This window comes from Patella vulgata, chromosome 5, assembly GCF_932274485.2.
Source record: "Patella vulgata chromosome 5, xgPatVulg1.2, whole genome shotgun sequence".
NCBI classification, from domain to species: Eukaryota; Metazoa; Mollusca; class Gastropoda; family Patellidae; genus Patella; species Patella vulgata.
The window spans coordinates 27,791,859-27,808,529 of NC_065883.2; the positions used below are offsets into that span (position 1 = coordinate 27,791,859).

Here is a 16,671-nt window from a genome sequence, read left to right on the forward strand (position 1 = left end):
AACAAAATATAACTCGAGGGGGGGGGGGGGGAATCAGTCTTTGAAAAATCAAAACATTTGTCTCTTTATTAATAGCTTGTACTTGCTACTAAGCAAATTATGTTTTTTGGAGAATTGGCAAAATCAAGTTTAATTTTGGCATGAAAATCTATTTTCAGCGAAAAATTTTGTTCAGTCTTCAACACATGTACACAATTCAAATACAATTGACATGAATGCTTGTTCCTTTTGATATGACATCACAAATCCAAGATGGCAATGATGATGTCATGCTCAGTTCCTAGTCCATATTGTACTATTGTTATTCCAAAATTTACTATGTTTCAGACATTAACAGTAATATCTTTTTTTTTTTACCTGCAACACACTCCATAATCCATATCGTATCCAGGTTCATTATTTCTATATGCAAGTCAATGTAAAATGATTCAATGTGAAAAATATTGCAACCCAAAACAAACCCTAAATTCTTTAACATAATCAAAAACTTAAATATCTTTCACAATATCTACTTTGGATTAACAAACATTAACTACCATGAACTTGATTTATTAAATCTGTTGTGTTACCTCTGAACTGTATCATGAACCATTAATCAGTAATAATCACTGCCTAATAATACTTTCAAATTTATTACACAACTTAGTTTCCTTGTTGTTATGGTACACCAACCCAAATTCAGACCCCTGAATTACATAGATAACATGGCTTATGATTTATATTGCATGTGTTAACCACTCAATAACAAGATAGTCATAGATTGCATATGACATGATGGCAAACTATAGTTTACCAAACTCATTTGGCTAACAATTCAAATATTTAGCAGTAAATATATATATAGGCCTACTTTCCAATCGTGTAGCCATGAGTTCACTAGCCATCGGAATGGATTTATTTAAATCATACGAAGATTTCCAAACCAATTTTCATATCTTATGAAAATAAATCAAATGACGGGAAACAAAGTAACCAAACAAAAAAACAAAAAAAAATAATTGAAAAGCAGCAAACATAACATAATATCAGCAATGGTCTATTTCTAGATAGACATAACTAGACATTTTCAAACACTTTCTTTTTATTGGTTAAGACCTACATAATGAGCTAAAACCTTATTCAGAATAGTAATTCTGAGCCAATGAAAATATCTCATATGCCTAAGCTGTAATTTTTTTTCAACCGTAGAAAATTCCCGCTGATCTTCAGTTCAATTTATTATGAGATACTGAATATAAATCCTTTTAGAAACTTTGCCCAGTGAATGCTTTGTTGAATTGAGCAGAGAGACAGAGAGAGAGAGAAATAATGTCCACTGGACACAAACTACAGGACTAACATTGTACTACATTTTTATTTCAATAATTTGATTGCGTGTAAGAGCAGTGGAAGGAAACCGGAGCACCTGGAGAAAACCGACAAGGTTGGACAGGCGACCCTACTCCTTGTCATGTACAACCGGGGAATCAAAACCACACCAGACCTTATGATGCAACGCGCATGCACTAACTATTCGGCCATGCAACCCCCCTTGAGCAAAGAACTTTAAACCAATGTCTAAACTAAAGAGACTAGTTAAATAAAGCTGATCAAATAAACAACAAATGAATAACATAATTTAAAACAATTCTTGTGGTCATGTTTCTAACAATAGAATGTATTATACTAAACTACCATCAATAATATTAAACATAACATTTCTAAGCAATGAAAATTCACCCATCACCAGCTTTGTTAAGGGAAAAAGTTGGTCATTGGATATTGCACTGTCAAAGAAAACCTTGAGGAGTAGAACTACATTGAAATCAGCAATTAAGACCAAGTGTGGGACTGACATAAATAGGTCTTAATGGTTGAGCGGTATTTTTACTGAGTTACAATCCCACCAAACAGATTTCATACATTCTTTTAAACTATGGTCCTATACAAAAGTGGTCTGTAATACAGAGATGGTCCTTGAGGAGGATTTCATTGTATTTAGATAGATTTGATGGCAAGAGCAATATCTCTTGTATTTAGAAAGATTTGATGACAAGAGCAATAACTCAAAGTGACAACAATAACTCCAACATACAATATTAACATATTAAAAGAACAAATCTCTTTGATTTATGATGGTTTATATTTATATATTTAGTGACTCATACATTTAATTCATTCTAAATATTTAAAGTATATAATAGATTAAGGAAAAGTTGAGTTATTGCTAATAGATCGTTTGGCCACAATCTAGTAATCCTCATTCATCTCCGACTGATATGTCAAACCTTTTCCCCCCTAAAATTCTTTACATGAACAGATATAGAAAGTAGAAGGACATTTATATAATTTCTTCACTTGAATTAAATTTGAAACATGTGAGATGTTGTTGATGACTTAATGAAAATGATTATTCAGTCACTAAATAAACTACATACCAGGAGCCGTCCCAGATATTTTTTGTGAATAAAACTGGTCAATTGGAATTTCAGACAGATTTATGCATTTTCTGAAGATCTGTGATAATTATTTGAACGGTTTAATTCTGACGCCTGGGTTTAATTCGGACTCGTCTCAATGCTTCCAAACATGCAGCTGCTGTTATGTCTTTGCAAAAGCTTGCTAACATGCAAAGCAATTGCTTAAAATTCTTATCCAGGCAATCATTTCCAAACAGCTGAATATATTGAGCTAAAAATTGGTTATTTCTTTTCATTTTAATATTTGATTTGCATACTTAAACCCACATATTAGTATATCAATGGTTACTATAAAAGATATAATTTAAAGAGATTTGCTTACAATAATAGAATCACAGACAATAATATAATGGTATCTTTTATTATTAACAATATAATATATAACAACTACATACAATAATCTAGTCCAGTAGTACAACTACAAGCGTTCGCATATAAAAGACTGGAGATTGTGATCATAGGGATATTCCCACATTATGTTTCCATAATTTTAAAGGTGTAATAATTTTGATAAAGAGCTGGAAGTTCGTGATATATAATAGTTTAAAAATAGATCATGAAAAATGAATATATTTCAGTCAAATTACTGAACAAAGTTATGAAAGTTTAGATAAGAAATAGTGTAAATAGTCTAGATTGTCAAGTACTGTTGCTACAATAAGTCTCAAATTCCATTTTAACGTTTAATAAAGTCAGACATTGTCTAATCCACTCATACATAATGCATCAATAATGAAATTTTTACACAGAAATTTGGACAAATAAATTGCCATACCCTTCCTATATATACTTATAGTGAATAAACTACATATTGATCGGCCATGTGTGCAATACTTGTTCAAATGCTAATAAATATTATGACTGAATTTACAAATAGAATTTTTCAGTGTCCATCAGAAAGTTTTTCTAATTATGCAGTATGGACAATAAAAATTAAATAAAAATAACAAGCCTGTTGAACAATAGCTATGAGTACAATCCTTAACACATGTGTCAACAAAATATTGAAAAATAAGTAATAAATTTTAAAATTGATAATAATGACCACAATATGCATTAATTTCTTCTTCTAAGAGTAAGATTCATCTTAACAATAAATTTCAAAGTGAGACAAGAAGTGAAATATGGCATGTTTCTTACAGAAACATTGAGATGTTTAGCTATTATGAAATATAAATGATCACCGTTATTTTTTTTTTTCACACTTTTAACTCAACCATAAAATAAATATAATACTAAAATTGTCGGTAAAATAAGACATAAATCATTATTTATAAAGAGCCTTTCATTATACTGGCAGCAAGCTGATGTTAACCGATTGGCTGAACACTGGAAGACCTGGCAACTAATACTAGGTCCAGCACAGATTCAACACTCAGCAGACAGTAATCTTATTGTCCGCAGTGTTTAACATAGCTTGTATATTGTTTTTTATTTATTTAATGTCTATATCTTTTATTCATAATTATCTGCTGGAGATCTGCAGAGATCATTGATTTTTAAATAAATCATAATCTTTGCAGTTTAAAAATTTATAAAACCTTACTGATCCACTTTAGAAAGAAAATCTGAATGGAAAATCTTTTTAGGATTATGCCAATATGTATTATTTGCTCGGTACCCAATGATTAATCACTTTGAAATTGTATGTGTAATCTATACACAGATTGTATTAATTAATTTCATGGCTCAATATTAAATGAGTGCTATTATATAATTCATGCTTTAAACCAGATTATTTATTCATTAATTTCTTTTATCTATAACACATACTTATATACACCAGTAATCCAAAAATACAAAGTCATCTTAATATCACCATCTCTTCCCTGGTTCCGTAATGGTGAAAAGGGACTTGGAGAATTGGCACATGATTTATGTCAAGATATTAAAATATACTGTAAAAAGTCTTTCAAATCACCCTTGCCTGGTTCATGGGATATAACAAGAACACATTTCTATGATATAGTCCACTGCCTGTCAGCTGGTATTAGGCGTTGATGTGTCCATATCAGAGTCAGAACTATCATCCATGTCATCTGAAAAATTGTTTTTCTCAGCTAAATTACTTTTTATTGTTCGTAATTTCTTCAACAAAGATTCATAATCAAATGTTCCTCTTTTTTCACCAAATGGATCCTGAAAAAATAAACCAATAATTAGCCTTGATGAAATATTTCATGATTTTGAAACATGTAGACTGATCATGCATGCATCAGAGTTATTCATTCTCTTTTGGCACTGGTAATCTCCCGGGTCAGTAAACCCTTGTTCACTGAAGATTACAGTATCTTTTCAAATCATCAACTCCTCAAGTACAGTACTCCAAGTGATTCAAAACTGATATCGGCACTCGGTCGGATTCCTTATATAAATAAATTTGACTAACTGTGTGGTTTAATATACCTGAAACACATAAGTTACACATGCATCAAAAGGAGATAATTCATTAACAGAGCAATGTTTGGTCACAGACCACCATTGATCTTCCCCAACAATTTGAATGTTAATTCTCGATAATTTGTGCTGTGTTGAATGGTCTCCATCACAGATTGAGAAACATGTGGCAATGTCTGGCCCAAAAGCATGTAAGAGTTTGAAATAAAAACATCAGATTACAATGCATTCAGGTTTTCCATTTTAAAGGGAGGTAACTCTTTTAAATTTATCTGGTGCCCAGACAGGCCTGAATTCTATTGCGAATTATTAGATTCAAAATTATATCATGCTATAGTCTAACTTTTATTCATGTAATTTCTTATCAAAGACAATGTATAATCTAATCTTTTTTATTTGTTTTGCATAGATATATAAGGCTTTGGGTAAAGCCAATGCTTGAGCAGTGATTGCGCGGAATTATTGCGCATGCACTGGGTGGCGACAGTCTAATGATTGTTGCTAAGGTAGATGCATCAAAATTCTTAATTTATTCAATGTTCATTCTATACAAGTAAAGTTTCCAATAACAATTTGGGGTACATAAAGTGAAATAACGTAAGAAAGACAGTCTCTTTAATATAATGCCTTCTTTTTTATGATAGGTTATACAGAGTAAAAATGTCACGTTCAACGAGAGCGCTGAATATAAATAGAATAAAAATTTCAAGATTAGAAGCCCCATTTACGAGGAACAAATAAAGGAATTAGATTATACATTAGACGATGTAAATTTTTACATATGTAACATGAGAGTTTTTCATAATGGAAATAAATTCCTATAAATAAACTGACAATGAGATAAGTATAGAACCATGAAATGTGTTGTCTGTGATAAGTCATTTAGCCACATGTCTGCAGACCGAGACAACAATTAGTTACTGCTTATAAATAAATTTGTATTCAGCCCAGTGTACAGTTTAGTTTAGATACATGTAGGTAGCCTTGAGAATTACTAGTTAGGTAAGTAACTATATGAATGTAGAACCTTAAAATGTGATGTTTTTTATATTAAAGATGCATTATGTCAGAGCTAAATCTGCCCATCGCAGGCCTTTCTTTTGGCTTCAAATGTTATATAAATTATTTAGACATTTATTAATATGACAAGGCTATTATCAGCTCTCTAGATCATCAGATGGCCGAGATATGAATGGAGCTAAACACTCGCGAGATTTAACAAGCGGTTTCCATGCAAGATACGATTGCCATGCACGATTCTCACCAATATTTTGCAAGAGATTGACAGAGAACAAGCTAACAAAAAAATTTTCCGTAAAATTAGGGGCCATACTCCAGGATGCTACAGTCTAACATGTGACAATATCAAAAGGACCCAAGATCTTTGGGATATAAACATATATTTTAAGTTTCATCAAAATTGGATAAAAATTGTGATCTCTTGAGTGTACACAAGCTAAAAATGCAATTTTTCGTAAATCAGGGGCGATAATCTAGGAAGTTACAGTCAGATATGCGCGAATATTTAAAGGAACCAAGGTCTTTGGGTTATAAACATACATTTCAAGTTTCATAAAAATCGGATAAGAATTGTGACCTCTGTGTGTCCACAAGCTAAAAACATGATTTTTCGTACAATCAGGGGCCATAATCCATGAACTTACGGTTCGATACATGCCAATATAAAAATGAACCAAGATCTTTAGGATATAAACCTGTATTTGAAGGTTTGTCAAAATCGGATAAAAATTGTGACCTGTAGAGTGTCCACAAACAAAATCTGGACCGACGGACAGGGGCAACGACAATATAAATCCACATGTATATCTTCAAACGGTCATAACTTTGCTCAGATTTATGTTAATTGAATGAGATTTTCAATATATTCATTTATCATTATCTATTTCTGGACTATTAGAGCAATAACGTCTCCAGCTCTTATCTAAATCTTATATAATACATCTTTAGGTCATTTAGCATATTCATACATTGACACAAAAACCTGCATACTTACCTGCATACTTTGTCCTTGTTTATTTTTACATGACTCACAAATACTTTCATAATAATCATAATAATTAGGAAAAGACTTCTCCATCACCTCTCTACAAAGTTATGAGATAATTCTATGATTAGTATAGACCTACATGTACTTGGATCATTTACACATTAGGTTTACGTACTTCACAGATGTCTATACATTGTCACCCTTACTTTTTAGGTCTCAATACACAATAACACGTAGTCATGGAAAAACAGCTACTTATTTATTTGGGCGACGTTTCGAAGATATTCTCTCAATGTTATCATTAGCTTGATAACTTTGAGAGAATACTCATCGAAATGTTGCCCAAATAAATAAGTAGCTGTTTTTCCATAAGTATGTGTTATTGCGTTTGGCTCTGTCCAGTTACTAAATGCCTCTAAAAGATTATTTTCAGGTCTCAATAAACATCTTTTAATTAAAGAAAGAGAGAGGGAAATGGGGTTTAACGTCCACTCGACACAAACTAGGTCATTTTGGGACTAACACATGGTTCAATTTTATTTCAATAATTAGCTTGCGTGTAGGGGTCTTTAGCAGTGGGAGGTAACCGGAGGACCCGGAGAAAACCCACAAAGTTGACTCAATGACACACTTTATAATACAGTGCACACTTGCTAACCATTCGGCCATCCAACCCCCCTTAATTAAAGAAACAACTCCAGATTTATATATGGCTTAAAATGGAAAATATCATATAAAGAGTATAGTATAAAACTTTTATTAATAATCACTCAGCCAGTAATTAATCTATAATCTAAACAACTGAATGACTATCCCCTACAAATGGCTTGAAAAAGTTCAGACGCACAAATTATATGTGTGCCACATAGACTATATATATATACATAGAAAGTAATATTACCTGAGAGCATCGGGACACGGTAGTTTACCATTTAACATATCACAGACAGCTATACGTATTGTTTCATGACAGATTATATCATTATATCTCTTAGCATCACCAGCATTACGTTCCTAATAAAATAACAAAATATCAAGCTTTAATTAAATCAAGTGACTGATGTTCAGGGTCTGACTATCCCACATAATTATGAGATCTTCCGTGAGTAGTCAAAAATCATATTTGGAATATTATACAAGATTCACTTTTTTTAGCTTCTTCAGAATCACAATCTGATTAAAATACAGATCTATATTACGATTCATTTTTTTATACTTTTAATGGCCTCTACTACATGAAGATCTGACCGGATGTAGTGGAAGGTTGTGTCAGGGGTCATACGAGTGACTTTTGACCCTATGATGTCAGACATTTGATTAACTAATCAGTGTTGATGTTTATAGTGGGACAACCCACAGATCCACACACCACACGCCAATCCTCCACATCAACCAGAACGTGGGTTATATAACAACTCTTCCAGATCCTAGTGTAGTAAAGGTAAGTAAAGCAAAATATAAACTAAAACTATAAAATAAATGAAATGAAATAGGATCTGTGTTTTAATCAGATTGTCAAAATCAGTATTAGTATTTATTTTTATATAATAAACACAGATAGAATAAAATTTGTCCAGAAAAGCTATGTTCACTAAAATCAATAGATACAGGAGTCCAAAAGTCATAATCAGACAGGGCTCTCGATTCAGATATATTTGACAATCTTAAATTACAGTGAAATTGACTGCTTGGAGATCTTATCTGTCAGTCATTTTACATGCCATAAAAGAAATAATATCTTAGTAAACAATAAATACATCAAAAAATTGACTGGCTGCCAAAATTTTAAAGGTTTACACACATCTTGGATGACCACTCGCGGAAGCTGGTTCTTTATTAGAGAAGCAATGGGACCCCACAGGGAGACACCCATTATCTTTTTTGGGCTGTACTGTAAGATGAACTTACTGTTTCAAAACCAGGTTCATTATGATATGGTTTCTCGTTCATTACAGACTGTATCGACATTAACAATGTTGATAAACTGAGAGCTGGACTCCATGCTGGACCAGACCATGTTCTGTCAAAAGATATAATAATACTACATGAGAATGATCATGATTAGGGTGTGTATTGCAATCAAAATTATATGCAAAAATCAATTTTCAACAGAAAACCGATGTTTCAAAGATCTATCTCCAACAAAACAGTTTTGCATATTTTTGTGAAATTTTCTAATGACATTTGGGAATTCAGATGTCTGATGGTGATTGTAAAATACTAAGCTAACGATTTACACAAACTCTTGTTTTTTTAAATTTTAATGAGTTAATAAAGAAGAGTAAAAATATTGATATGCTTGACTCTATATTTCGATACAAATTATGCAGGATCTATACTGCACTATATTGATAATTTTAACAACTCGAATCGTAATATGAATAAATGAAAATCGACATATTGCAATATATTTGTTCATTTCTGCAAATATTTCATTGATTAATGATCAAAATGTCCTAATTTTTGCTGAAGAATATTTGACCGACTGTTCTTTGTTAATAGATCTTTCAATATATTCACTCCAATAATTCACTTTATTTGCAGTATCAAACAAAACAAGTGTTTACCATGCAAGATATGCCCACATCTTGCAAGAGATGGACATGTATAAAAAGCGATCTTTTGTGCAATCAGGGCCCATAATCCAGGAAGTCACAGTCCGATATGCACAAGTATCGAAAGGAACTAAAGATATATTTTAAGTTTTATCAAAATTGGATAAAAATTGTGACCTCTAGAGGGTCCACAACCTTGGTATTACATACTTTTACACTATTTGCATATGTGGAGCGGCCATTTTGTCGGGCATTTTCAATCCAATTTTCGAGAAATTCAAACTCAACTGTCATTATGGTGTAATCGTAACAGTGATATATTTTGACGTTTTTTTAAGCGGATAAAAATTGTGACCTCTAGATTGTCCACAAGCTAAAAACACGATTTTTCAGACCATCAGGGGCCATAATCCAGTAAGATATGGTCAGATATATGCGAATATCGAGATCTTTGGTTATAAACATACATTTTAAGTTTCATCAAAATCGGACATAAATTGTGACCTCTTAGAGTGTCCACAAGCTAAAAACATTATTTTTAGTACCATCAGGGGCCATAATCCATGAAGTAACGGTCTGATATGTCAATAGCGAAAGGATCCAAGATCTTTGGGATATAAACCTATATTTCAAGTTTCATCAAAATCTGATACAAATCATGACCTGTAGAGTGTCCACAAACAAATTGTGGACGGACGTTCGAACAGACAGGGGCAACGACAATATATCTATGTCCACATGAAAATGTGGGCATAAAAAAAATTCATTTGGCACTTATTGATTTCTCTTCAGACAAAAAAATACAAAATAATACACAATTCCATAAATTGCAATATACTGATGTTGCAATATACTGTGATATTGCAGTATATTAAGTTATAGCAATACTGATAGCAAAAATATTGCAAAATATCACGGATAAAAATTGTGACCTCTAGATTGTCCACAAGCTAAAAACACGATTTTTCAGACCATCAGGGGCCATAATCCAGTAAGATATGGTCAGATATATGCGAATATCGAGATCTTTGGTTATAAACATACATTTTAAGTTTCATCAAAATCGGACATAAATTGTGACCTCTTAGAGTGTCCACAAGCTAAAAACATTATTTTTAGTACCATCAGGGGCCATAATCCATGAAGTAACGGTCTGATATGTCAATAGCGAAAGGATCCAAGATCTTTGGGATATAAACCTATATTTCAAGTTTCATCAAAATCTGATACAAATCATGACCTGTAGAGTGTCCACAAACAAATTGTGGACGGACATTCGAACAGACAGGGGCAACGACAATATATCTATGTCCACATGAAAATGTGGGCATAAAAAAAATTCATTTGGCACTTATTGATTTCTCTTCAGACAAAAAAATACAAAATAATACACAATTCCATAAATTGTAATATACTGATGTTGCAATATACTGTGATATTGCAATATATTAAGTTATAGCAATACTGATAGCTAAAATATTGCAAAATATCATGGATAAAAATTGTGACCTCTAGATTGTCCACAAGCTAAAAACACGATTTTTCAGACCATCAGGGGCCATAATCCAGTAAGATATGGTCAGATATATGCGAATATCGAGATCTTTGGTTATAAACATACATTTTAAGTTTCATCAAAATCGGACATAAATTGTGACCTCTTAGAGTGTCCACAAGCTAAAAACATTATTTTTCGTACCATCAGGGGCCATAATCCATGAAGTAACGGTCTGATATGTCAATAGCGAAAGGATCCAAGATCTTTGGGATATAAACCTATATTTCAAGTTTCATCAAAATCTGATACAAATCATGACCTGTAGAGTGTCCACAAACAAATTGTGGACGGACATTCGAACAGACAGGGGCAACGACAATATATCTATGTCCACATGAAAATGTGGGCATAAAAAAAATTCATTTGGCACTTATTTATTTCTCTTCAGACAAAAAAATACAAAATAATACACAATTCCATAAATTGCAATATACTGATGTTGCAATATACTGTGATATTGCAATATATTAAGTTATAGCAATACTGATAGCAAAAATATCGCAAAATATCACAAGACAATTTTCAGCTGCAATACTCGGCCTGTGTACTTAACAATTAAACGCCCTGAAACTTCAAATACTTACCCCAATATACTGAGACACACTTTTCCGTTTTTATAAAGATTTGGATTAAATCGAACACGCCCATCTCCAGTGGTCATGAGACGAACTCTTGGTGGACGGATAGGATAATCAGGAGGACATCGAATCAAAAAATAAAAGAATCCACCTTCATATGGAGTATCAAATGGTCCCGTTATTAAACTATGTATCTGAAATGTTAGTGGATGAACAAAAATTAAAGGATGATATATAAAATGACGAGAGACAACTTAAAGTGTGGCGTAAAATCATTTGATGTTTTGGTTTTGTTTTCTAATAAATCTAAATCTTAAATAATTGATTAAATTTTAGTATAGATTAAGCTGTCAAAAATTAGACATTGTCAGAACAGTGCACATTGTGATCACTGACTTTAATCTGAATCTTATCAATTAGGTAATAAACTCAATTTTTCCTTTCTGTCTTATATATGTGTATGTCAATTTGGAGATATTTTGTCATATTTGCACAATTAATTTGATGGTGGAGACCTACTGTACCCATTTTTATAAGATATTAATACTATAATTACCAAACAAACATTAAAGACGAACCGATCATAACAGGTGGACAGAATTTAACATGGAAAATGATCACAAGATGAAGCCCAAGGTTATATTTCTGTAAGGTATGTCCATGCAGAGATACATGTACATTGGGGATGTTTTATTGTGTTCAGTAAACATGGTTTTTAAGAATAAAAATTCTACCTTGGTGATATCATCTTTGTCTGGAACTATAAACATTCCAGGTGGTGGTTCCTTATAAATTGTCATAATATCCCTAGAATTAAACAACAATGGTTTTAAAAACTAAAGGAAGCATGTCATGTTTTTATCAGGATGAAAAGAACAAGGGTTGAGCAGGGACTACATCAGTTTGAAATCTTAAGTCTTGCAATAGCCATTTTAGGACTATTTTGATGGCTGTAAGCTAAAGGGTGAGTCGGAGCAACAGAGTTCTTCAGGTTAAAAAAACAAACTTTTGGACAAGGACTATTATAAAATCACTAATAATGCACTTTCGTTTTATTTTCAATTTGTCCAAATTATTACATAATTGCACACCTGATAACCATACCTTTGACTAATTACACTTTCTGAATTTATAATGCCTATGCTTTCTCACACGTAAAGGAACCCTTGACAGTTTGAATTTGAAATCAGAGTTGGCCATAGCGCCGCTGTCCGAACAAAATTTCCCTCATAGCACACTGCATGGCGTATGCCCGTCTTAATTAGCCCAGTAGGAACAGAACAGTAGGACGTTAAACATCATTTCATTTCATTTCATTTCAAAACAGAGACTTCTGATGCTTCCTTCCTGTGTGGTCCTCCTTCACTGTTAGGGGGTTTGGATGCGTGCTGTCTCATAAGGCCTGTCATTGAGTCAACTAGCGTGGTTTTGAATCCCCGGTTGTACGTGACAAGGAGTAGGGTTGCCTGTCCAATCTCATGGGTTTTCGCTGGGTCCTACGGTTTCCTCCCATTGCTAAAAACCCCTATGCGCAAGCGAATTATTGAAATAAAATTAAACCAGATGTTAGTCCCGAAATGACCTAGTCTGTGTAGAGTGGACGTTAAACTCCATTTCTCTCTCTCTCTCTCTCCCTTCACTGTTAAATGTATCATTGATTCATAGACTAAATAATCCAAAACGATGCAAAGTTGGACATCTATGGCACACAACTTGTTCTAGTTTGTTGTATGACCATGTTTTGAGTGTGACATAATGGATTGGGTTTAAGGACTACACCTGGACCATTGTACTCACTACTACTTTTATCTACAATAATTTTATCATCCTCCCTATGAGTATGACTATGAGTCATGAGTCACTGGTTTTTATTAAATTGCTTATGGTGGTCAAACAATTGACTTTTCGGGAAGTATGGTGAAAATATTAAAAAAAATCATTACTACACATACACTCCTGTAACATCTAAACATTTATGTATATTCTCGATTACCTTTTTATTCTCGTAAAACATTCTGGTGTAGCTTTCATCTGGTCCCAGTCACCGCTCGAACATGGATCCCATTGGGAAACCGTTTGTGTCGTATGTTCTGCCGTTGTGAGCGCATCTAACAAATTAACCGGCAATGTATCATCATCTTCTACATTCGCTGCCGCCATCGTTTACACTGTCACTGAAACAAATCAGCCAAATCAAAAAAACAACACCTGTATTTACATTCTCTCGGCTTACTTGTTTTCTTGTCTACGATATCACCTTAGGTGGAAGTGGACGTAAAACCCCAGAAACGAACGAACGAACTTGTTTTCTTTCCCCCAATTTCACTTCCGGTTTTGACTTCTGCAAAATCATGCGCTATTGCACGTTCGTACACCTGGCAGTGCACGTCTCGTTGCCATAGAGACTTGAAATATTCAGGAGATGTTTAGGATGAATAACGGGCGCAGGTCCTTGATAATGCTATTATCATTTCAAATTAGGGCTATAACTTTATTTTACTTTTATTCTAATGTCTATATTTCGAGACGTCAGCCATGATGGTTTTTTACTGGGCAGACTTGAATATCAAGACACTAAGTAAGGTTGTTCCACACTCCGAGCTACCTTTTGCTAGCATTCAGTGGCCGTATCGTATCGTGGTAAGGAACAATAGGAATAACGGGTTGATAGATTTCCTATCCATTTTAATGTCTACCAAACACAATGAATAGCGGGTTGTAGCAGTCAGAATAACAGATTGTTCGATTTACAGGCCGCCCAAGCTTCTGTCTAACCAACGTTTGCGAGAAAGCCCAGTGTGAAGTTAGTGTCTTGTATATTCAAGTCTACATAGTAAACAAACCATCACCTCCGAATGGGAATAATAGATGGAAGAACAAAACTAAAAATCCTTTAAATATGCCAGCCTCAGCGTCGTTGTTCATCCTCAAAATTTCAAGCTTCTACACGATACTAGTTGGCTACTAGGTGTACAATAATAAAGAAAAACTGTTTCCCAACGTTAAAATGGGAGATAACTATCGTATGACTGGAGTTGTTTCCCATAGATTAGCTATAGCCACTATGTTTCTATGGCCACTAGCCTAAGTATTAAAGGAGCTAAATCGCTAACATTTGGGACCTACAAATTGACACAAGTGGGTCGGAACTCATATAATACTGTAATATGAATGTATATAAACTGATATACATTCAATGGTTTCCGTTTTTACTCTAATTTCAAATCAGTTATGTTTAGGGTGACCACCCGTCCCGCATTTCGCGGGACAGTCCTGCAAAATGTTTCCAAGTCCCGCGTCCCGAAAACCAGCCAAAATGTCCCGCAATAGCTCACATGGAAGACTTCTATTACAGTAATATGCGTGAATCTAGTCTCGCGATAGTCTATTTGAATATTGGTCTGGTCAAAATACTGATAGACCCACCACAAATTGCTTTAGAAGGTTTTTTGGTACCAAGTTGTAGATATAGATGACCTTTCCATGTGCATCATACTGAAAATCCACCGAAATCCACCGGCGTGGTTCCCCCTTGTCACTGGTGCAGGACAACGTATACTCATTCGGATGAGACGTAAAAGAATTCTTGGCAGCTAGATTAGCGCTGGTCTCGGGTAGAATTTCCCTTATCTATGGGACACGATATGGCGTATGCCTGTCTTCATTAGCCTAGTGGGACGTTAAACCCCATTTCGTTTACCTTTAACTCAAAGAAATAAATGTTTTAAACATAAGAAATGGAAAATATTGCTCGCCGCCATGACAAAAATCAACGAATATAATTTATATAACAATGACACCCATACCCTTCTCTTGCACTACAACTACAACAACTACAACAACTACCTGACAACACCACGACCGCCTCCATACTCCAAGAAAATAATATGAAATAAATATTTTTAAACCACATCTTATGTTTAAAAAAACCATTGTAAAATCTCAACTACCAGTAGAAATCTCTGTTCTAAGACAAAACATTTTCTAAAATCTCCAGCTATTCACTTACATATTGCAACTTGGAAAACGTACTTTTTCGTATGCTGGGCCTTTATTATACAATAAACAGCCAAAGCCAATTATTGTTAGTGGGCCATTTCAAACTCAAAACAGTCGAGGGAGGGAGAGAAACAGACACACTATAATTCGATTGCACATAATGTCGTTAGCTATGGGGGAAACCAGGGGAGCAGGAGAAAATCCACGAGTTTAGACGGCGAAACCACGCCAGGTGACTCAATGACAAAACTTAGCCAATCGGGCAACCTCCACCCCACCCCCTTACCCAAAGAATAATAAAGAATCACAGCAACCGAGAATATTAGCTGACTACTGAGGCATTTGCCGTGACCGAACGCCATGCATTTCTATTTTATGTGGAAAGCTATTGGATGACGATGGATGTATCGAATTGCTTGTTCCTTTATTTGAAGGTGGGGATGGATGGTCGAATGGTTAGCATGTGCGCGCTGTATCAAAAGGTCTGTTATTGAGTCAACTGGCATGGTTTCGATTCCCCGGTTGTACGTGACAAGGAGTATAGTCACCTATCCAACCTCGTGGGTTTTCTCCGGGCCCCCCCGGTTTCCACCCACTACTAAAGACCATGCAAATTATTGTAATAGAATTGAACCATGTATTAGTCCGGAAATGATCGAGTTTGTAAGAGTGGACGTTAAACCCCATTTGTCCCCCCTCTCTCTCCTTTATTTCAATCTATATTATATACTTGATTTTTTTGAGTATCATTTGAATTCGCTTTCGCTTTATCGTCTCTGAATTATTCAAATTCAAATATATCTATTGATGTATAACATGATGGTGTAAAGGTATCTTGTATTATTAATATAGCATGGCCACGGTGGTCAATCAGGGAAAGTTAAAGATGCATATTTCATAAGATTTAGATAAAGAGCCGACAGTTCTCGCAATAATAGTTTAAAAAATAGTTTCAGTCAAGTTACTTCATTCTGAGAGGAGTTATCGTCGTTTACAGAAGAGCTTAGTCTCGACGGTCATTTTTGAATTAAATCATAAATCTGTTAAAAATCAAAAACCGTCCGAAGTTATGGAGAGTTGATTATGGGCCTGGTATGTAAATACATATCGCATTAAT

General features: G+C 34.0%; 1 protein-coding gene across 1 annotated transcript; it reads right to left on the reverse strand.

Moving 5' to 3' along the window:
* Positions 1 to 321: 321 nt before the first annotated feature.
* LOC126821415 (ubiquitin-conjugating enzyme E2 Z) lies at positions 322 to 14,094 on the reverse strand. The gene is made up of 7 exons (XM_050549837.2): positions 13,549 to 14,094; positions 12,290 to 12,362; positions 11,562 to 11,749; positions 8,773 to 8,884; positions 7,766 to 7,878; positions 6,871 to 6,961; positions 322 to 4,598 (listed from the first exon to the last, which is right to left on the reverse strand). Exons 1-7 carry the CDS (start codon positions 13,713 to 13,715, stop codon positions 4,440 to 4,442), a joined length of 903 nt encoding a protein of 300 aa, XP_050405794.1. The 5' UTR covers positions 13,716 to 14,094; the 3' UTR covers positions 322 to 4,439.
* Positions 14,095 to 16,671: the final 2,577 nt, after the last annotated feature.

Coding starts and splice junctions, on each gene's coding strand:
- LOC126821415 (XM_050549837.2), bottom strand. CDS start 13,715: ATGGCGGCAGCGAATGTAGAAGATGATGATACATTGCCGGTTAATTTG. Junction 8,885..11,561: donor GTGTGTCTCAGTATATTGGG/GTAAGTATTTGA, acceptor ATCTTTTGACAG/AACATGGTCTGGTCCAGCAT. Junction 4,599..6,870: donor AACAAGGACAAAGTATGCAG/GTAAGTATGCAG, acceptor TTATTTTTTCAG/GATCCATTTGGTGAAAAAAG.